The 22,233-nt window shown below is 36.2% G+C and overlaps 2 protein-coding genes and 2 long non-coding RNA genes across 21 annotated transcripts; 3 read left to right on the top strand and 1 right to left on the bottom strand.

Annotated features, from left to right (window-relative positions):
* The first annotated feature begins 1,194 nt into the window (after positions 1-1,194).
* Positions 1,195-3,704, top strand: LOC125474799 (protein LAZY 1-like). Its single transcript, XM_048578801.1, has 3 exons — positions 1,195-1,297; positions 1,773-2,560; positions 3,126-3,704. The coding sequence occupies exons 1-3, from the start codon at positions 1,225-1,227 to the stop codon at positions 3,441-3,443; spliced, it is 1,179 nt and encodes a 392-aa protein (XP_048434758.1). The 5' UTR covers positions 1,195-1,224; the 3' UTR covers positions 3,444-3,704.
* LOC108866321 lies at positions 2,840-4,052 on the bottom strand. Its single transcript, XR_007256188.1, has 2 exons — positions 3,711-4,052; positions 2,840-3,192 (listed from the first exon to the last, which is right to left on the bottom strand). It is a non-coding gene; the product is annotated as an uncharacterized LOC108866321 (long non-coding RNA).
* Positions 4,053-4,998: 946 nt separating this feature from the next.
* Positions 4,999-16,364, top strand: LOC125474797. 17 transcript variants are annotated; one of them, XR_007256175.1, is made up of 8 exons: positions 4,999-5,574; positions 11,342-11,633; positions 12,389-12,477; positions 12,572-12,631; positions 12,743-12,816; positions 15,345-15,412; positions 15,789-15,860; positions 15,963-16,230. XR_007256175.1 is itself a non-coding variant. In XM_048578800.1 (5 exons), the coding sequence occupies exons 1-5, from the start codon at positions 12,629-12,631 to the stop codon at positions 16,108-16,110; spliced, it is 453 nt and encodes a 150-aa protein (XP_048434757.1). In that variant the 5' UTR covers positions 12,484-12,628; the 3' UTR covers positions 16,111-16,364. The 17 variants fall into 17 exon arrangements, 1 of the variants encoding a protein (XP_048434757.1); XR_007256172.1 differs by lacking the exon at positions 4,999-5,574 and adding an exon at positions 10,106-10,888; XR_007256185.1 differs by lacking the exon at positions 4,999-5,574 and having other exon boundaries at positions 9,845-11,633; positions 15,345-15,684; positions 15,989-16,364.
* Positions 16,365-18,927: 2,563 nt separating this feature from the next.
* LOC125474800 lies at positions 18,928-22,116 on the top strand. Of its 2 annotated transcripts, XR_007256190.1 has the most exons (3): positions 18,928-19,042; positions 19,622-20,164; positions 21,662-22,116. It is a non-coding gene; the product is annotated as an uncharacterized LOC125474800 (long non-coding RNA). The 2 variants fall into 2 exon arrangements; XR_007256189.1 differs by having other exon boundaries at positions 19,622-22,116.
* The last annotated feature ends 117 nt before the right edge of the window (positions 22,117-22,233 follow it).

Raw genomic sequence — 22,233 nt, forward strand, 5'->3', positions numbered from 1 at the left:
ATGTGCAGGATGTCCATTTTTAACACAGTATCGATGATGTATCAACAAAATGTCCGATATAGCCCTACCGGACTAACATGATGCATCGCTTGCATTTGCATAACAAATTCTGCAACTATCAACGTACTTTCTGCAAAACCAGTTATATTCAATGCTTTGAAGCGAATTCATAAGATCGGTTTACATGCAAAAACTATGAATGTTCTTTCTGTAAAGGACTCTTCCTTTATCTTCGACCTTCCTCTGCCCTGCGTAATTATCGAGCCCACTTGTAAGACAGTACGAGGTCTAATCAAGGATGTAAGCACGAATGGTTAATGGCTTTGTCTCTAAGCCTACAGCAGCTATACCCTTTCCCTAAAGCTAAATACTTAACTTCCAGAGATGCGTGTGGGGGCATGCAAATATTTCTGGGCCAGCAACCTTGTCCTGATGCCTCCTTCTCCATCCATAAGATACTTAGACAATGATAAACAAGACAATTGGTTGAATCCAAACCTCGATCTATAGCTATTAACGTCAAAATTATACCTGCACATGAGGTTTAGAATATTACAAGTAACAGAGAAAACAACCCTAATGCAGCATCAATGACATCAGTGATCTGCAAGCAAAGTGGTCTAGTATCTTATAACGCTGGAAGTGAATTCAACGTAATACTAATTTATCGTAACCATATTCAGAAATCTATACTTCACAATGAAACAAGTAGATTTGCTTACACCCCTTTTCCCCTCGGGTGCATCGTTGTGCTACTCCAAAAGACAACTGTTTATCAGGTTTATGGAGATTTATGTGAAACATTATTAAGCGTTGATTAAAGCTTACATGCAACTTTACTAATATATTTATGCATACTCAAACCACCCTTCAATTTGTCTACATGATTTGGCCTTGATAAGAAGAGCCAACTACAATCTTGTATCTTTCTAAATGTCTCTCTACTCAACCACCCTCAGACCCTTCTGGTAATTGGTGACTTCTACCGCCTTTTGGAAATCCTCATGAAAAGATATTATTCTGTTCCTCCTCCTAACATCTCTTTTTAGAGCCAGTCTTTGTTCGCAAACTAAATCATATATATTTTCTTTCATCAATGTTTACTTAAAACAATATAAACATCAAGCCCTCCAACACCTGAAAATGAAGGTAAGTGTAAACTCTAACCAAATTTAGAACGAGAGATGTTTTCAATCTTTTTGACTTTATCTTAGCATTACATTGATGCAGTTATTACAATGGGTGCACCACAAATTTCGGCACGGTGGCATTGAGCCTTTCAAGGATCTCACTATTGGTATTGCTTCCTACTACCGTACTTTTCATCTTTTCCCCATCTTAAGCACTAAGAATTCACACATAATCAGGTTACAGAAATTAGCAAATAATCATTGACTTTACTATATATTAAGCTGCAGTTTAGAACTAACTCGGAATCTCATGAAAAAGTTGGAAATCAAATGGCCTCATGACCGCTGACCAACTTTTTTTTTTTTTTTTGAGTACATTGATATTTTTACACTAAGGGGAGGGGGAGTTCGGCTAAGCCGCACAATGGACAGCCTAATTTGGTATCGAATTTGCCATCTACGATATTCGAACCTAAGACCGCTGACCAACTTATACTAACTAATGAAATCATTCGGCCATATCACACTGATCAGTTTATTTGGCCAGCCGTGCAGCCTCTGAGATGACGTACTTATACGCACAGATCAATCCTTTCTTCCAATGTGAGTAACAGACCTAATTCTTTCTGTAACTAATTTCAGGGAACCCTTGTGTTTGCCTTTCAGCTCAGCCATCACTTGATGACCAAGATGCCTATATGAAGTCAAGCTTTGGCTCCAGATACAGATCTACATCCTTGGAGCCACCTGCACGGGACCAAGAAAAATCTTTTTCTGAATCTGAAGCCAAGAGAGAAGAAGAAACATCTGCTATCATCTCAGAGCTTTTTCCTGGCTTTCTCACCATTGGAACTCTTGGCTCAGAGTCAGGTATCAATGAGCCCGAAACACCAACTTTTGGGACGACTTTAGAGAACTTAACTCAGCAAAAAGCAGAGGTGACTGAGAACGACTTGAAGCTAATCAGATATGAGCTAGAGAAGTTTCTTGAGGCTGAGACAAAGGAAGAAGGGGTTCGTGTATCGTCAGCAAGGGACAGTCAGGCTGGCTCTGTTACACCCAATGCAAAGCAAATGGAGGAGTCCGAAGATGAAGAGTACTGGAAGGATGCAGCATGTCCGCTCAAAGGATATCTCTTTGGGTCCTCAACTGAATTACCAGAAACAACGGAAGCAAAGAAAGAAAAGGCATCACTGCAAGAGCTGTTTGACAGGACCAAAATCACAACTGATTATAAGGAGAAAAGTGAAAGTGAGGAGACAGAAGTCAAGTATAAGCATAAATCTGCCATGCGGTTCATGAAGAAGATGATTAAAAAGTTCCATGCTTCTTCAAAGACCTCAGGTGGTGATGCAACTGATTCTGTTTCCATCAAGAAGAAATGTGATGAGGCATCTGATTCTCTTTCAACCAAGAAGAAACCACATAAGGTTGGGTTCCTATAACTGGATCTTCCGAGAACAGCGCATCTGATGGCTCTTCATTACACACACAAATGTACATGAGTACATACACACATACATCATTCCCTTGCAATAATTTCACCAATGTCATCCTACATACAGCTAAGTCAAACACGATACTCCAATGCTATCAATCTGATCTTCAGCATCTAGATCAAAGAAACATCAATGGTTGTTTGTGGGATTCAGCACACACAAAGAATGTAACACTGACATATAGGATAAATTAATTGTGAGAAGCAAATGTAGAGTGAAAATTGTCTTTGTTAGCATCTCCAGGTCTTACAATATGATCTATACACTCAAAAGTAAGGTGTTGTTTCCAGTTTACTGACCCCTGGAACCTAGCATCCCGCTACAGAACCTTGTTTATCTAAACCCAATAGTAGTGTTTCCATTAGATGTCTTCATTAGAGAACTATCCTTCTTTTAATAATTTCTCCCAAACTATCTGGTGTTGTCTTATATTGAGGATAAAAAAGAACCTATTACTTCATATACAATTTATTGTGTCCTTTTGTCTGGCATGCAGGTCTTACGCATGTTCCATAGAACGATCCATCCTGAAAGCTCTATCGCTGCTAGAGAATTCGTCAAGTCTGAGAAATACAAGAAGAAGAAAATTTTCAGTGCAGATAGTGGTTGTAATGAAAACATGATGCTCAAGGGTGGAGACAACAGAAGGTTCCCTGAAGGGCCACTGGTAAAGGAGGGGACTGAAAATTGTAAGAAATACATGAACTTCCCCCAATACAGGCTGAGTGGCAGCACTTATGGGAAAAGAGGAGAGCACTGGATTAAAACAGATGCAGAATGTAAGTATTACTTTTTATACGCCGATAAACTTTGATTTAGTCCCTAAGCAAATCGAGTACAGAACACCAAAAATTCGGGAGAACAAAAAGTACAGAACATCTAACAAAAAGTTCAAACTCTACCATCAGCCTTCTTAAAAAATAGAAACTTTAAAAGAAACCACAATGAACTGAACCTATATCCTTAACTCGCTGGGCTCTATCTAGTCATATCATAGCAAGTTTTTTCACATATGCACCCCATTATGCATTCGAGATCTTCAAAACTGAGCCTACTACGAATACATTTAACAGTTTGGTACCATTTGCATTGCAGATTTGGTGTTGGAGCTGTAGCAACCGCAGTTGTAAGAAACAGACAGATGCCGTCCTTCGCGAGACAGAACATATTGTGCTTTGTAATATTATCTTTCAATGTACGTCTTTGTGAGTGAGCGAGTGTTGCTAAATCAAGAAAAGATGAAGAATACTAGATGGTATTTATCTTCCTTCAGTGTGGTGATGAAATTGAGTATTGTGAATAAGTTTCATCTAAATTTCCGAATCAATAAGCAAGATTTTGATTATCTACAATTCTTATTGAACGATTACGAATTAAGAAAAAATCCACGGTTTTCTTGAATAAGTACTCAAATTAGTCATACACTCTAAATTACCTCACAAACACAATCTGCTTAATTTATCTTTACAATAAAAAATAAAACTAAAATTTATCCCTTCAAGGGTCCCAAATTTATCGAAGTAGATATAAACGTTGAACGGCACTCGCTATGCATTGACCTTGTATTTGTCGAAGTAGATATAAACGCTGAGCTCATTCCTCGGCGGTTGATAGCTAACGTTAAAGAAGAGGATTGCTTGGTAGTTGGTCTTCCTTTTTAATTCACTTTGTGCCGAATTCAAACCATACTTTATCTCTCTAATTTAGGGAGTTACAATAAAAAAGAACCAATAAAAATGATTTTATTTTAGAAGTTACTTAAGAAGATAGTAATTAATGCTATAAAATTTTCCAAATGCTACTTAACGTGTATTCAATTTCAATTAGGATTTTGAGATATATCAATTAATTTATATAAGTCCATGGATTATGATGTGTTTTTAATAGTTTTTTTTTTTTTAGAGATTTAATGCAAAATTATGAGTGAAATTCAATTCTTTTGAAATCTAGAAAGATGAGGCGCGAGATTTGTGATTGTTTAAAATACTTTACGAAATTTCTCAAATTCTTTCGAATTTTTCAAAATCAAATCCTAATTAGAAATACTTGAAGTATTATAAACTTTTATTAAAATTCTAATTGAATGTGGTTAGAGTTTTCAAAAATAACTTAAAATTGTAATTGAATATTGCTAGTTTACGAAATGATTAAAAATCCAAAAAGTCTTAATTAAATACACCCCTTAATTCTATTTATTTACTTTTTTTTTGTCAAATAAATTAGAAAATCGACGAAATTCAAACTCACAATCATTATTTAAGAATAACACTTCCCCGCACTATTGTGGGCCTGTGGCAGAGACCCACATGCCATCGCTTATAACAGTAGAAAAAATTTAAAATGAAAATTCACTAGGAAATTGCTATGCTCTGTCGCAGATTCGCATACAGGGAGTCGAAATGCATACAACCGTAGATCTTATTAGTTATCTTTAATGTCTTAATCCTGACCGCCCCCTACTCCTCGAGGGTCAAGCGGGGTTATTATCGTGAACACGCTTGTGTTTCGAAAAAGATCCTATCTCTTCCCCCTAATTCATCTAATTAATTAATCCGGATCCTTATTAGGTATGATTCCTTCTTCCCTCCGTCCTCTCTCAGCCCCGTCAGTCTTCTTCGACCCAACAGCTTCAAGTACAGACAGATCCGCCGCGACCACGAACCAGAGACAGATCTGGTCATATCCAGAAAAACAAAACCAGAAATCAATCCGGCCGGCACAATCAGCATGAAAATCAAGCCGTAGGAGTTGGACCCATAAGCACGGATCTAGGTTGAGAGCGTCGAAGCTTTTCCACTAGATCCGTGATTATTGGGAGTGAGGGTCCACCAACGCCATCAGTGAAACTGGCTACCCGCAGCAGCCGGAACAAGGGACGGACGGCGCGGCGGGATGGAAGTTGATCTGGGGTTTGGCTTTTTGGCTGCTGGAGAAGGTGATAGTAGGTATTTTACTTTCTTTTTTCTGGCGTATGAAAATTGGAATTATGAAATTCATTTTTTTGATCTCTGTGTTAAACTAAATTAGATTAGGTTGTCGTAGTTATGAAATTCATACTAATAATTCGAATAATTATACCTATGTGTCAATCAATCAAATCGTCAAACAAATTATTATCAGTGTTAGGCTAAGCCCGTAACTCAGATTAATGTGGCACGTCTTTCATCTTAATTTGTGCCAAAAAATGACCCAATGAGTTCATTAGATTATTCTTACTTTTTTACCTTTATTTATTTATGCGTAACATTTTTTCTAAGGGCAATTCTAGCCCTAAAAATGCATTGGCAGTCAGTCTATTTAATCCATTCAAATGAATAGTAAATGATTCAATGAACAGTGATTGACCAAATACATCTTCACTCTTAAAAGTGGCACAAACTGTAGTCAATTTGTATTAAAATATTATTAATTTTTTTAATAAAATAATAAAAAATAATTTAGTTTTAATTTCGGATAGGATTTTTAACCAATCTTATCATGCCACGTGTCATTATCCGAAAGTACTATTTTGTGGATAGATTTTCGATAAGATTTTAAATCAATTTTGACACGTCATGTGTCATTATCTATTTACAATCATTTAGCCAAGATTTCAATAAGATTTTCAACCAATCACGTAGTGCCACGTGACATTATCTACAACCTCATCATTTCTTTTTTTGTTTATATAAACCCTACATTCATCCTAATTCATACAACAAACTCAAAATTGATGAATATATTTTCATCGTCAGTCATACTCGTGTTTCAAGCACTTTTCCTAGTGTATGGTAAGTGCATTTGATTTTTTTTTTTTTTTCTTTTCTTCCGTTACAAACTTTACGTTTGTCTTATGCATGCTCAGTTTTACATGAATTTTCATTTTTATATTTCGAGAGTTTCGAGGCGAGCTTTCAAATTGTTTCAAGAGTTTGAAGACTTGAGTGCAAATTTATATTATCTTTTGTATTGCACGTATTCGTATTGTATCAGTAAGTACTTTTTAGGTGTCGTTTAACGGATGAGACTTAAGTCCTAAGAAATTTACTTTTACATACTAATAATTGTCAGTAAGACCAAATATATTCAAGGTCAGAATATTAATTTAAGATGAATTAAAATAATTCTCCCTCAATGTCTAAACTTTAAACGTTGGCATGCTCGACAAAATCTGACTAAAGTTAGTAGCTATTTTCAGAGTCTACATCTTGTAAATTGACATGCTCCGCTACATCATAATAACATGACTTATTAGTATGGAGAGAAATTTTGCTTAACACGTTTTTTCTTTACTATTTTCTCTTTTTGTTTTTGATGTTGCAGGACCGTTATTTCCTACTTATCACTATTCTAATTTTCAATCTTAGATAATTACAAAAAGTTTATAAAGTTCGGAAGGCTCCAGATTGCTATCATTGGTCAAGTTGAGAATTGCAAAATCAGCCAGGTGATAAGCAGGATCATCGTGTCTTGGGAAGTGAGTCACTTCCAGGAGCCGAATTAATTGAACTTCCCAAGACATGATGATCCTGCTTACCACCTTGCAGGTTTTGCGGTTCTCAACTTCACCAATGATAGCAATATCGCGCCTCCTGAACTTTATAACCTTTTTGTAATTATCTGAGATTGGAAATTAGACGAGTGATAAGTAGGAAATAACAGTTCTTCAACATCCAAAACAAAAAGAGGAGAATAATAAGGAAAAACCTATCGAGAATTACGTATTTGAGGCTTTATTTTGTCGACTTGGCCTGTTACCCTGGAATCATAAGCTAACAGTATTCTATGATGGTCGATGATTCCAATCACAGTGGTTCCTTCTACTTTTGATGTTGGAACCACAAAAGAAAAATCTGCAAACGAAATATACGATTTTGGAAATCTTATTTTCTAAAGATAGCTTACAACCCTCACTACCCTTGCATAGTACTATTCATAACAAGCCTTTCACACATTTAAGTATTTTTTTTTACCCTGTATCTCGTGGTACTTACAACAAGAATTTCAAGAGGTAATGCAAGCGTGCACTATCAAATTATAGTAAAAACAAGTCACTTCTTTGTTTATTCACATTTCTTATTATTATTGCTTCCGCACTGTGCACATAGCTACGTCACCCTCACGTGATGGCCTGCATGCCTCGATCTAGGTTGGGGTGTGTCAAGAAGTGAGATTTGTGGTTGCTTAAAACACTTTACGAAATCTCTCAAATTCTCTCCAATTTTTCGAAATCAAATCCTAATTAAAAATATGTGAAGTATTATAAACTTTTATTAAAATCCTAATTGAATATGCCTAGAGTTTTCAAAAATCATTTAAAATTGTAATTGAATATCGCTACGTTTACGAAATAATTAAAATTCCATAAAACCTCAATTAAATACACCCCTCGAGCACTTTTTTTTTTTTTTTTTTTCTTTTTTTGGGGTCAGCTGATAGATTTGTTAGAAAACTGACGGAGTTCGAATTTACGACGATGTGCAAGAACAACAATTATCTCCACCACATGATAGAGGGTCACTTGTCATTGTTTATAACAGTTGAAAATTTTTAAAATCGAAATTCACTAGGAAATAGCTATGCTCTGTCGCAGATTGTGGGGAGCCAAAATGCATACAACCGTAGATCTTATTAGTTATCTTTAACGTCTGAATCCTGACTGTCCCCTAATCCTCGAGGGTCAAGCGGCGTTATTATCATGAACATGCTTGTGTTTCCAATACTCATGCAAATTTCTTCTCTCCTAGATGGCAGTCCCTTGTGCGCGGCCTTCACCAGGGTTGGTCCTGATATTTATGAGGCTCAGGGTGATGCCAAAAAATGTGTATTTTCATATAAAAAAAAATTATTTGTTTTTACACGTAAGACATCGATTAAATTATATTTAGAAAAGCACTTCAAACTCAGTAATTTAGAAACATGGAAAAACTAATTTATTTTGTATCGAGAGAAGGAAACCAAAAAACTTCAGGCTTACAAGTAGATATATTATGAGTTTTGCCTTCCATCAGAACTTTTAAAGTGTTTTTGTATAAATTGTGAGATTTTTTTTCTTATTTACTAACCTCGTCAGTATAAAACTAAAAAAATAATGATATTTTCGAGTTTTTAAGGATATGTATAAGTAGTGAATGGGCACCAAATTTAATCTAAAAATTTAGTCTACGTATTACTCTTTGTTGAAGATTAGACTTGAATTGGAATAAATGTTTATAAATTTATACTGCTATAAAAGGAAATTTGTAAAAATTGGAATTTAAATAAGCACACACATGATGTATTGAACGATTAGAAAATGTAACAGATTATGTTTTACGGATTGTGAATTTGGGGAAGTAAGATGAACTTACACATTGGGATTTCCGAAAATGAAGACCGGGAAAACCCATATTATCTCACCCAACTTACTCTTAATACTCATATTGTATCTAACTTATATCTTTTTAAACCCAAGATTACTATATAAATCACCCCACAAACCCAATCCACTTAATTTATCTTTACAATAAAAAACAAAACTATAATTTATCCCTGAAGGGTCCCAAATTTGTCGAATGAACGATACTACGCATTGACCTTGGATTTGTCGAAGCAGATATAAATGCTGAGCTGAGTCCCCGTTGGTTGGTAGCTAACGTAAAAGTGGTGGATTGCTTAGTAGTTGGACTTCCCTTTTAATTCACTAATTCAAACCATACTTTATCTCTCTGATTTAGGGAGTTACAATAAAAAAGAACCAAAAAAAATGATTTTATTTTAAAAGCTACTTAAAAAGATAGTAATTAATGCTATAAAATTTTCCAAATGCTTCTTAACGTGTGTTCAATTTCAATTAAGATTTTGAGATATATCAATTAATTTATATAAGTCCGTGGAATATGATGTGTTTTTAATTGATTTGTTTTAGAGATTTCAAGCAAAATTATGAACGAAATTCAATTATCTCAAAATCTAGAAAGAGAAGATGCGAGATTTGTGATTGCTTAAAATACTTTATGAAATTTCTCGAATTCTCTCGAATTTTTTAAAATCAAATCCTAATTAGAGATACCTGAAGTATTATAAACTTTTATTAAAATCACTTAAAATTGTAATTGAAAATCGCTGCGTTTACCAAAGGAACTAAAATTCCATAAAACCTCAATTAAATACACCCCTCGAGCCTATTTATTTATTTTGTTTTGTAAAATGATAAATTTGTTAGATTAGAAGGGCGATGGATTTATTTTGTTTTGTCAAACAATAAATTTATTAGATTAGATGGTAGATTAGAACAACAATTCTCTGCACCATTATGGTAGAAGGCCACTTGCCATGTCTTATAACAGTTGAAAAAATTTAAAATGAAAATTCACTAGGAAATAGCTATGGTCGGTCGCAGATTTGCATATCGGGAGCTGAAGTGCATACAGCCGTAGATCTTATTAGTTATCTTTAACGGCTTAATCCTGACCGTCCCTACAACTCGAGGAGGGTCAAGCGGCGTTATTATCGTGAACACGCTTGTGTTTCCAATACTCGTACAAATTTCTTCTCTCCCAGATGGCAGTCCTCTGCGCTTCCTTCACTTATCCTATTCCTCCTCTGCCCTTGAGTCCTCTGCAGTTCCCTCCTCCCTATAGATTGTTTTTAGGTCTGATTCCTTGTTCCCTCCGTCCTCTCCGGGCCCCTTCAGTCTTCTTCGACCCAACAACTTGTTTTGGTTAATTTGATGGAGAGGTGTTGGGTCGGGGAGAGAGAGGGAGGGAAAGAGTTTAATTGTTATGGCAGTCTGATGGGAAGGGGAAGGGGAAGGGGAAGGGGAAGGGGAAGAGGAAGAGAAAGGAGACCAAGGATCGATGGGGGAGAGAGAAGACGAGAGAAGGGGATGATTGGTTTGTTTTTGTTTGTTCATATCCTAATTAATTGTTGACCCTGACATCACTCATCAAGCCCCTAACTAATAGCTTCAAGACAGACAGATCCGCCGCGACCACGAACCAGAGACAGATCTGGTCATATCCAGAAAAACAAAACCAGCATGGAAATCAATCCGGCCGGCACAATCACAATCAGCATGAAAATCAAGCCGTAGGAGTTGGACCCATAAGCACGGATCTAGACCTACCCAAAGAAGTTTTGTATAGGATTTCTTTGGACAGAGCTAGATCCGTGATTATTGGGAGTGAGGATCCACCAACGCTATCAAAGAAACCGGCTACCCGCAGCAGCCGGAGCAACATGGAAGTTGGTCTGGGGTTTGGCTTTTGGGCTGCTGGAGCAGGGGATAGTAGGTTCAAAGTCGGTACTTTGATCTTTGTTTGTCTCATACTGTCTGTTTAGATCGCTTCACCTCCTCTTCTCTATTTTTCTTTCTTTTTTTTTTCTTTTTTTCTGGTGTATGAGAATTGGAATTATGAAATTCATTTTTTTTGATCTCTGTGCTAAACTAAATTAGATTGGGTTGTCTTAGTTATGAAATTCATACTAATAATTAGAATACTTATAATTTCAATCAATCAGTGTTAGGCTGAGCCCGTAACTCAGATTAATGTGGCACGTCTTTCATCTTAATTTGTGCCAAAGAATGGCCCAATGAGTTCATTTGATTATTCTTACTTTTTTTACTTTTATTTATTTATGCATAACGTTTCTTCTAAGTTAAATGAATCAATAAATTATCAGTTTTTAATTTTCAACATCTGCATGCAATGCATGATGACTGATGGATCAGTTTTCTTTTCTTGGTTGGAGGCACGATCGGAGACCTATTTTCTGTAGCTAGCGAAGAGATTGGCTGATACGATTATTGAGGAGGTCCTATTAAAAAAAAAAATTATTGAGGAGGTGCGGGATTTGGCTCTTCAACACCTCAGTCAAAGAGGTAGCTCTACCTCTAAATGGTGAGACCGTGAGAGATTTTTCCATCTACTCGGAAGGAACGCGAGACAGCACACTATCTATCATAATACAATTGGAAGGAAATTGGTGAATATATTTTCATCGTCCGTCACACTCGTGTTTCAAGCAAACCGAAAAAACTTTGGTAAGTGCATTCGATTTTTTTTTTGTTTTTTTTCTTCCTTTACAAACTTTACGTTTGTCTTATGCATGCTCAGTTTTATATGAGTTTTCATTTTCTCTTTATATTTCGAGAGGCGAGCTTTCAAATTGGATAAATTTTTCATAAGCCTCAAACTGACTTGTAGTCACTCTGAGTAGAGTAATTGGACTGAACGATGATGCCTTGTTAAATCATTACCTCAGTTCTATGTTTAGTTAATGTAGTCATTCTCTCGCCTGTCTGGCATTCTTTCACTCATCTTTTGCTCTTAATTCCGCTCCCCCGCTCGCGGTGCTTCTCTGAGGTCCTGTGTGTGAGGAGCGCGCTAGGCGTGCATTTTTGGGGGAAATTTTGTTTCTTAAGTTAATTACTTTTTAGCACACATATCCCACCATTTGTATAGTGACATGTGGTGTACCACCCCGTGTACCTGTCACACTGAAAAATCTCTATTCAAATTGTTTCGAGAGTTTAACGACTTGAGTGCAAATTTATATTATCTTTTGTATTGCACGTATTCGTATTGTATCAGTAAGTACCTTTTAGGTGTTGTTTAACGGATGAGACTTAAGTCCTAAGAAATTTACTTTTACATACTAATAATTGTCGATAAGACCAAATATATTCAAGGTCAGAATATTAATTTAAGATGAATTAAAATAATTCTCCCTCAATGTCTAAACTTTAAACGTTGGCATGCTCGACAAAATCTAACTAAAGTTAGTAATTATTTGAAGTGAATTTACTCAACTAGCCGACGATAACAAGTTCCACGGGTACTGCGTTGGTGTCCTCGTGCCATGAAAGTTCTCCTCCAATCCAAGAGGTAAGTTAGTCGTGATAGTGTAAAGATGAAATAAAATATTTCTCAAATGTTGCCAAGAACAAGGATTTATTCTTTAGTTGTATAACTTTTTCAGAGTCTGCATCTGTAAATTCACATGCTCCACCACATCATAATAACATGACTGATTAGTATGGTGAGAACAAGGACTTATTTTGTAATCAAAATTGCTAAGATGCCACTTATAATGTCTATAACATTTATTTTAGGATTCTTGCACTTATTTTTTTATTTACTTGAAATTCAGTGTTTGTGTGGAAGAAGGTGTACGCGGGATGGGATGAGACTGTCAGAAGAATATGGCATCCAACTACCTAATAGGTAAGTTTTAAAAATTCCAAATGCACAAATGTATGTTGAAGCTATTGATTTCCTATCAAGTTTAGGATTGAATGCTGTTTTAGTTAGCCACTAACAAAAAAAATGTTATTGACGAAAAGAATGACATTGATATTTTATGTGCTCCGATGACGAGTCAAGTGCTAAAAATGGTATATATCAATTAGACATTGAGGGCACACTTGATCCATAGAGTATTGACTTGAGTTGAACTAATTGTAGGACTCCGGCTTGGATTGTGTGAGGGTTATTTCTGTTTAGGCTCCTCATTAGACCAAGGATAATGCTAGGAAGATTAAATTTGTAAACCAAATGACGTCTCACCAATAAGAAACAAGCACTGGTAGTGGTGGTTCGGTATGGGATCCCAACCGAAAATGGAATCCTGAATCCCAAAGCGAACATTTTGGGGACGGGAATTTGAAGACCAATCCCAAGCCAAAATTTCGGTATTCCCAATTTTTGGAATTCCCGAAATATTTTTGGTATTTCGGGGTAGGTATTCCTAAATTTCATACAAATTGAAATAACAATCATTCGTACCAGGTCAAATAAACATGCAACCCAAATAAAATAGGTAACAATACCCAAAAGCAAAAAAAAAAGTTACAAACCCAATATGTTTGAAAACTAACAATACAATTTTTTGATTTCGTATTAAAGAATAGACACATTTGTTAGAGGTTCGTACCGGCAAATGTGGTGATAAATGACTGGTTACTACCTATAGACCAGAAAGTGATTAAATGGTAAAACGAACTCAGGCGCCCTCTGATACTTCGGCTTATTTCTCTAATGGCTATCTTCAGGCGCCCTCTCGCTCTGCTTTCTCGAAGCCCTCTCGGACGTCAAATTCCAATCTCTCGAAGCCCTCTCGGACGTCAAATCCCAGTCTCTCGAAGCCCTCTGGGACGTCAAATTCCAATCTCTCGAAGCCCTCTCGGACGTCAAATTCCAGTCTCTCGAAGCCCTCTCGGACGTCAAATTCCAAGTAAGTTTCAAAAAGGACTATTTTTTATTTCAATTTTTACTATTTGGTTTCTGTTGAGTTTACTTCTGAGTTGTGAGTTTGTGTTTCTAAATTTATTCCAATAAACTTCAAGAGCATATGTTTTTTTTTTTCAATTTCTACTATTTGAATCCCTGATAGTAATTTAGGTCATGGATCAATTTACCCAATAGTAATTTAGGTCATGGATCAATTTACCCAATAGTAATTTACCCAGATGGACTGTTTTGGATTGTTTGTGCAATGATAGCCGAATTAATTGCTATCATTTTAGCAATGATCAATTTACCCAATAGCAATTTTCAGTCATAGGTGGAGAGAGATTGATTCTTAGGTCTCAAAGCTCGACTAGTAAATGCAATTGGTCTAAGATAATGGCATTTTGAGTTGGAATGTGATGCCTCTGATAATGGCATTGGGGCAGTTCTACAGCAACAAGGGAGACCAATTGCATTTACTAGTCGAGCTTTGGGACCTAAGAATCAATCTCTCTCCACCTATGACTGAAAATTGCTATTGGGTAAATTGATCATTGCTAAAATGATAGCAATTAATTCGGCTGTCATTGCACAAACAATCCAAAACAGTCCATCTGGGTAAATTACTATTGGGTAAATTGATCCATGACCTAAATTACTATTGGGTAAATTGACCTAAATTACTATCAGGGATTCAAACAGTAGAAATTGAAAAAAAAAAACATATGCGCTTGAAGTTTATTGGAATAAATTTAGAAACACACAAACTCACAACTCAGAAGTAAACTCAACAGAAACCAAATAGTAGAAATTGAAATAAAAAATAGTCCTTTTTGAAACTTACTTGGAATTTGACGTCCGAGAGGGCTTCGAGAGATTGGAATTTGACGTCCGAGAGGGCTTCGAGAGACTGGAATTTGACGTCCGAGGGGGGTTCGAGAAAGCAGAGCGAGAGGGCGCCTGAAGATAGCCATTAGAGAAATAAGCCGAAGTATCAGAGGTCTTCAACTTTTGATGCATCCTCAAGACATTGAAAAAACTTCTTTCATAACCCATGAAGGTCACTATGAGTTTTTAGTGATGCCTTTTGGACTCACTAATGCACCTGCAACATTCCAAAGCCTTATGAATGATATATTCAAACCATAGATCCTTCATGTTCAGGGTTCATCTTATTTATATCTTCTTGTTTCCCACAAAATTAAGTCTGTGTGTAAATGCATGCGTAGTTGTTTATGGTTTTGCTTCTCAAGACTGAAATATAGTTGTGATTTCATTCCCTTTCTGTTTGCTACATTTGGACACATTTTCTTTTGCTACCTTTGTCCTATAAAGGCTCCAATTTCTAATTTACCAGTGAGTCCTTTACTTTGATTCTAGGCTTTATCCTTGGTGTTCAGGGGAGCGTTGCTTTCTTCACCTATATCCCGATTGTACATTAGCCACATCTTTATTTATTTATTTTTTTCCGGATGTTGTTGTTTGGTCTATAACAATTGGGCCAATTAATTTCTTCATGACAGAAACAAACAAAGTAAGTCCAAATCAGTTGTTAGAAAATATCCTTCGGACACGGGTCCAGGAACTGGTGGTATGTTTCTCTTTCTCGTACTTGGGCAACAGAATGCTTTGATTATTTGATTATACTTGCGAAGTATACTGCATTTCTAGTTCTTTCTGCATATGTTAGCATGGTGGTCATCCACCGGAAATTAATGTTTGCGACACGCTAAAAAAATAAAGACCTTATGCTTATTTGATGCGACAGTCATGTATCCTGTCTAAATCTGAACTCTGAAGTAAAGAAGACCCTGTTTGATTTGAGTTTTGAGCCTAGGTGGTGTCCATATATAATGCTAAAAGGTTATATAGTTTACATGTTAAATATTCAAACTTCGTTTCTGTAATTGTTCTTGTAAACTGATATCATTCATTATGCTAAAAAAGTTGTCTGGTTGGATTTTCAGGAAATCTTCTGAAACCCTGCTTCCTTAACTCTTGGCCCTACCAAGTGAAAGAAATTTACGTCCGGTTTAATGGTAATCACTATCTTCTGACGTCCTCATTTTATTAATCTTTATGGTATGCCAGTTTCTCTTTATTTTATTATTCGCTCAAATACTCTCTTCTTGAATTTCTAGTTTGGTTGTCTTGAATACCTTTGAAGCTCAACCATTAAGTGACGAAGAGGGAGATGCAAATAACTTGGAGGAGGAAGCAGCATATTTTAGCATAAAATATCTTACAAGCAGTAATCTCATTTGGGATAGACATTTAGATGCTTATTAGATGGACATATATACATGAATACGCAAATAAGAAGACTAGGAATTGTACGAACACCACGAGGAAGCTCAATTTTCCTTGCTACACTACATGGAACATAGTCATACACTATTGCGCCAATTACACGAATTCTCATGCAACTAAATACTTAGGCTCCCAACACAACACAATCTCAATGGGTTGCTTAGATACACTAATGAGAGAACGTTTAAGCAATGCTCTTTTACTTTTTCCATATCATATCGATGTTCAAGTTATTAATACTTTTTCTACAAACAATAGAATACAAATCAATTCAACAATTTAATTTAATTATGGCTTAGTATGTTAGGATAGCAAACCCATATGCATATTTGGTTTTGGTTACACATTATATACAAATATATATGCCACCTACGCGCTTAATTTAATTGGCTTGAAATAGCATACTCTTCAATTGAATTTCAAGTCAGAACTATACAAATGTAGCCACACCCACACGAACGAGTGAAATTGTACTACATAATATAAACCCTAAACCTAAAAGTAATTTTTTTTAAAATTCCAGATAGAGAAGAAGCAAAATACCAAAAGGGAGCTAGCAAATTATTCCACATAATATCTTCCTCCTAGATCGCAAACAATGTAACAAATATATCGATCAAAGGTATATATAATACCATTGCCAGACGCTTCCACTTTCTGATTCTGCGCCTCGCCGAATGATCCTGACCCCACCAGGTACTTGGCTTCGGTGTTGAGTGCACGGCGGAGGATCACGGAAACGGATTCGTGTGCGCAGCCGATCACGGCTACTGATTTGTATACGCGGCGGATCCCGATCATCATGGCTTTCTCTGACACTGATAGAGACATGGATAGAGGGCTTTTCTCTGCATAGAGATAAATGATGGATGGTGCTGGAGGAATTATTCAGGAATATTCTCTATGTGGGCCTGATGGGTCAAGTAAGATGGTGTTGGGCTTTAATCACAGTGACGGGTCGGAGGGTCCTAGAGTGGGGATTTTACTCGAGTGTTCTGTGCACATGACTAATATTACACATCTTATTTGCACATTTTTACTTAGTCGTTGGATCAATCTCAATAGTTGTGATTAAAAGTTAACATCCGGCTTAAAAATACATGCGTTGGTTTCCAACTCTCCTCCGGTGTCTCTCTCATCCACTCCGGCGTAGGAAGACACCACCTTGCAATTCTCACCATTTTAGCCGGCGTAGCAAAAAATTATAAATAGTTCTGGTCAACGGGCTCATGGCCCCACTTTCAAGTGCTAAACCTATTAAGTGCAGAGTTTTATTACAAAAAACCTCGATAATAATTAGGGTGGAGTAATCTATATGTATAAAGTGAGAGCAACAAAATGGTGAAACATTCAAAATACCAAAAAGCACCCCCACTTCATACACAAAAGTATTAGATAACTGCTCACAAAAATAAGGTTAAAATCATAATATCAAACCATCTATAAATTATCCATTTGTCATTTGGTATACGAAGTTCAACATTATTACCAAAAAAAAAATTCAAATTATATTCCCCGAATTTACATAAAAATTAATTTACAAAAAGAAAAAAAACGCATCCCTGCTTTCCTGCAAAAGACCAATGAAGAAAAATTTGAATGTTATTTATGATTTGTAATAGAAACGAAATAATCAGAAGCGTGTCATTCAATTTCTTGATTGTTACTAAGACAATAATTAATGGGGGAGCGACTTAGAAGCATGTCATTACATTTATTGCTTGTCATTTCAATGCGAATGTTAATTGGACTGAATAATATGTAACTTATCGAATGAGAACTTAAACAGTGAGAAGAAAAATCAAAAGTTTCTTAGCTGAACTTGCTCATGAATGAGTAATAGGTTGCTGATAAAAAACGACAGACTATCTACACAGAACTATAAAATACTTTGAATAATCATAAAGGTCTTTGAAGTGACCCTGTAGATTAAAGTAAAATAAATAGCATATGAATTACAACCATTAAATTTCTTGTGCCTTAAATTGCTTCCAATTAATTGGTCTAATCAGTCCTTGTTTGGTTCATCACCTACCCGTGTTGAGTCCTTCTGTAAACGCAATCAAACTCAGTTTTCACATAGTTAAAAACATGAAATAATTCTTTTCCATATCTAGGGATACCTTGAAATATTCTACAGGGTTATTTATTATCCTGTTAGAGTTGTAATCCTATTAGGGTAAGGAATTCTACTACTATAAATATAGGTACAATAGGGTTCCCTCTCCCTCTCTGTCCTAAATACAGTTTAGTCAAATAGGTCTGCAACAAGTATATATATTTAGATGTTTCTTCTTTTCCGAGATGGAGGTAAAAAAGGGGGACCTCAATTAAATACACCCCTTGAGTTTTTTTTTTTTTTTTTTGGTCAAACGATAAATTTGTTAGATTAGATGTTGGATTAGAAAGCTGACGAGGTTCGAACTCAGAGCAATTGTGCATGAACAACACTTATCTGCACCATTGTGGTAGAAGTCCACTTACCATCGCTTATAACAGTTGAAAAAATTTAAAATGGAAATTAACTAGGAAATAGCTATGCTCTGTCGTAGATTCGCATAATGCATATAGCCGTAGATCTTATTAATTATCTTTAACGTCTTAATCCTGACCGTCCCCTACTCCTCCAGGCGTTATTATTTCATTGATCGTTGAAAAACCACCAAACGCAACGGCAAATAATAGGCTTCTTGTTCTAAAAGACCGACGTAAGTTTTTGTTTTTGTTTTTTTAACAAAATACTGACATAAGTTAAATATTCCAAAGGTATTTATCTCACATTACGGATGGGGCATTTTCAGTTGCGTGGTGTTTTCTCCTTTCCACAACACCCACAAGGACCGTATCTAGGTTTTTCTTCGTCGTCTTCGGGTGTGGGTTTATTCCCAGAGCAAGCATCCTCTCTTTCAAGGTATTCATCCACTTTATTTATTTATTTATTTGGTGTGCGTGTGTTTCCGTTGTCAAATACCAAACAAAAACAACATAATATACAAGACCCACAAAGTGAGTAAACAAATGGCAGAGGAGACGCGAGATTAATTTATATAAGTCCATCGAATATGGGATATGATGCTACTTAACGTGTATTCAATTTCAATTAGGAATATGATGTGTTTTTAATTGATTTTTTTTTTAGAGATTTCATGCAAAATTATGAGCGAAATTCAATTCTCTCAAAATCTAGAAAGAGGAGACATGAGATTTATGATTGTTTAAAATACTTTACAAAATTTCTCGAATTTTCTCGAATTTTTCAAAATCAAATCCTAATTAGAAATACCTGAAGTACTCGAATTAGTCATACACTCTATTATGCATCCAAGATTTTATGTAACCAAGCCTTCTCTAACATTGCCTATTATGTTGCTAGAACACCATAGTTGACTAGAAAGTTATTAGACGTTAGATTAAACTGTAAAATGAATTTCTCCTAATTATATGTGCTTAAGACATAATTATATTTGAAAATCTTGTATGGTGACTGTAGATTGGCCAGGGCGAAAGGCTAGTGAGGGTACTGTTTGAAGTTGCGAGTTGTCGCCAGCCAACCGTTATTTTTGTTGATGAAATTGATCCATTTCTGTCATAGGCAGGGTTTGCTCTAGCTCCTAATCTCAACGGTTGTGATTAAAAGTTAACATCTGGTTTAAAAATACACGCGTCGGTTTCCAACTCTCCGGCCGTATGAGCCATCAGCTACGACACGAAAACAGGCTCACCGAAATCAACCGGTATGATCTCAAATCTTCTGAGAATGGAACCCACCACATATTTCATCCGAGTAAAAGCCATGTCCTTCCGCACACAAACCCTTGGACCTGCCTGGAAAATTAGCAACTTGTACAAATATCATATATACCTTTTTCAGTGTTGGAGGCGGCGTCGAGTGAGGATGGAAGGGGTGTCGAGTGAAGCTCCACACAGAGACCCATTTGCTAGGTTGGGGATTTGTTTGTATTGAAGAACTGAGTATGGTCAAGTTATAAAGAATCGACCGTGGAACGCAAGACTATCACAATTCAATTCAAAGGTAAAAGTGATTTTCCTTATTACTTGCGACTCTTGTGATAGGAATTATGGTTGGCCCATTAGCCATTATGCGACTTAGTTCTAAATCAATGCCACTTAACATAATATAAATACCATTGTATTCAACCGAGTATGGTTCTCGTTCCTGGCATATCACGTGTATGAAATAAAAAGATAAACCTATAATAAACTGAACTGATATATAACAAAAACGGTGGAGCACATCCTTTGATCACACAAACACAGAGAGGTCAAGCATTATAGGAATCACAAGGAGACATTTGAAACGTTCATCACACAACACGGGCCAAAACAAAAGCACATATCATATGCTTCACACAAACTTTTAATTAAAAACACCAAATTGGCATTAAAACATTAATCCTTAGAAACACTGAAAGCAAGCAATTACACTTAATAATAAGACTAATTGTTCTGAAAGACAAGACTGGTTGTTCTTCGATCTAAAAGACTGACATAACGACTGAAAACACGCATTTAGATATTACAAGCCAACTCCCCAATTAATCCTGGAGCTGCTCTCAAAAATTAATTCCAAACCGGTGATGCTTTCTTTTGATTTGTCTTAACCTCTCACGCTTTTCCGGCGCCAAGTTGGGGCAGTTTGCGTACACGTGGTCGCCAACAACAAAACAACGAGGACAATACTTGAGAACAGCGCATCCTGTCCAGCCCTTCCCAGGGTGACCACCCTACAAACCACACCCCTTACTGACTACTGCGTACTTTTCACACACATTTCCCTCCTCTCCTTTTGGGATAATTTCCAGGTATGGGCATTCTTCAGTCGTGTGGTCCTTTTCTTTTCCACACACTTCATAAGGACCTAATCCAAGTTTTCTTTCAGCAGGTGTGAGTTTGGGCATAGCATCCTCCATTTCTTTCAACTTTTTAACTTTTTAGCACACATATCCCACCATTTGTATAATGACACGTGGTGTACCATCCCTTATACCGATCACACTGAAAAATTTCTCGTGAATTAGGTTGTTTGTCAAACCATTTTTCTGCTTATATGTTTGTTTACACATCAATCCTTAAACAAGCTTTGAATTTCACCATTTGTTATGGATTGTATGTTGTCTTTTTTGAGTACATATTTTAATAAGGTTATGGGGAATGTGGATTTTTCTTGCTAATCTTTTGTTGGATAAATATCGACAACCTATGATAAACTTAATTATGCTAATAAATGATAAATGTGAATAAATGTATTAACAGAGTATGAACAATGCGAAATAATATTGAACAGACAAAGATCGCACTTGCGTACCGTAATGTCCTTGAAACATATTTCGTCCCTACTCAGTGCTTGTAGTTCTACAGACATCTGCCTCATTAGGATTCAACGATCTAAGTTAGAATTCTAGCATCAGAAAACTGACTTTTGGCGAATTATTGTGTGGTTCTCTCAGTAAGAAGGTTTAGGAATGAAGAAGAAGAATTTGATATTTTATGTGTTTTAAATGTCATGCAGATAAATGTATATATAGTGGGATTATGCATGTTCGCAACAGATATGAGAATGGGATGTGACTGTTGACTGTTGGGAGACATCTCTTCAGAAGGGTGCTGTGCTCTATGCGTTTTTTCATTCATTGCAGACTTCATCAGAAAAGATGAGTAGGTTCGTATAAAAATAATTTCATTTTCTATGGTTCATCACTCCAATCAATTTATATAAAGAACAAAGCTTTATAAAGTGAGGAAACCTTTTCGTATAAAAATAATTTCATTCGTCCTCTATTTAATCTAGGAAACTCGAGCGAGAACATACAAATGCAGTTACTTGGGTTGCAAGTTTGCAATTAGGATCACCAATTCTATACAGTTGCTTGGCCGATAGTGCCGAAACAGTTGACGGATAATTGCCATACATACATATGCCGGTGGTCTGAAAAAAGAGCCAATGTTTTAACTCTCTTGTATGACGAAAACAGTGAAATGTGGAGAAGTGAATACAAAGTACCAGGCAATCGGATGTCAATCACACTCGCACCGTCGGGGGTTGAAGAAGTCGCTCTCAGAAATTTGAAATATTTATTCCGG

The sequence above is a fragment of a genome, unplaced genomic scaffold (assembly GCF_019419815.1).
Source record: "Pyrus x bretschneideri cultivar Hongxiangsu unplaced genomic scaffold, Pyrus_bretschneideri_v1 Contig13, whole genome shotgun sequence".
Lineage (NCBI taxonomy): Eukaryota > Viridiplantae > Streptophyta > Magnoliopsida > Rosales > Rosaceae > Pyrus > Pyrus x bretschneideri.

Bases quoted from the DNA above. Each gene is read 5' to 3' on its own strand.
- LOC125474799 (XM_048578801.1), top strand. From the start codon at position 1,225: ATGCAGTTATTACAATGGGTGCACCACAAATTTCGGCACGGTGGCATT. The intron at 1,298-1,772 runs GTATTGCTTCCT...AACTAATTTCAG, and splicing joins TTTCAAGGATCTCACTATTG to GGAACCCTTGTGTTTGCCTT. The intron at 2,561-3,125 runs GTTGGGTTCCTA...TCTGGCATGCAG, and splicing joins CCAAGAAGAAACCACATAAG to GTCTTACGCATGTTCCATAG.
- LOC125474797 (XM_048578800.1), top strand. The intron at 13,826-15,788 runs GTAAGTTTCAAA...TTGGATTTTCAG, and splicing joins TCTCGGACGTCAAATTCCAA to GAAATCTTCTGAAACCCTGC. The intron at 15,861-15,988 runs GTAATCACTATC...ATACCTTTGAAG, and splicing joins AATTTACGTCCGGTTTAATG to CTCAACCATTAAGTGACGAA.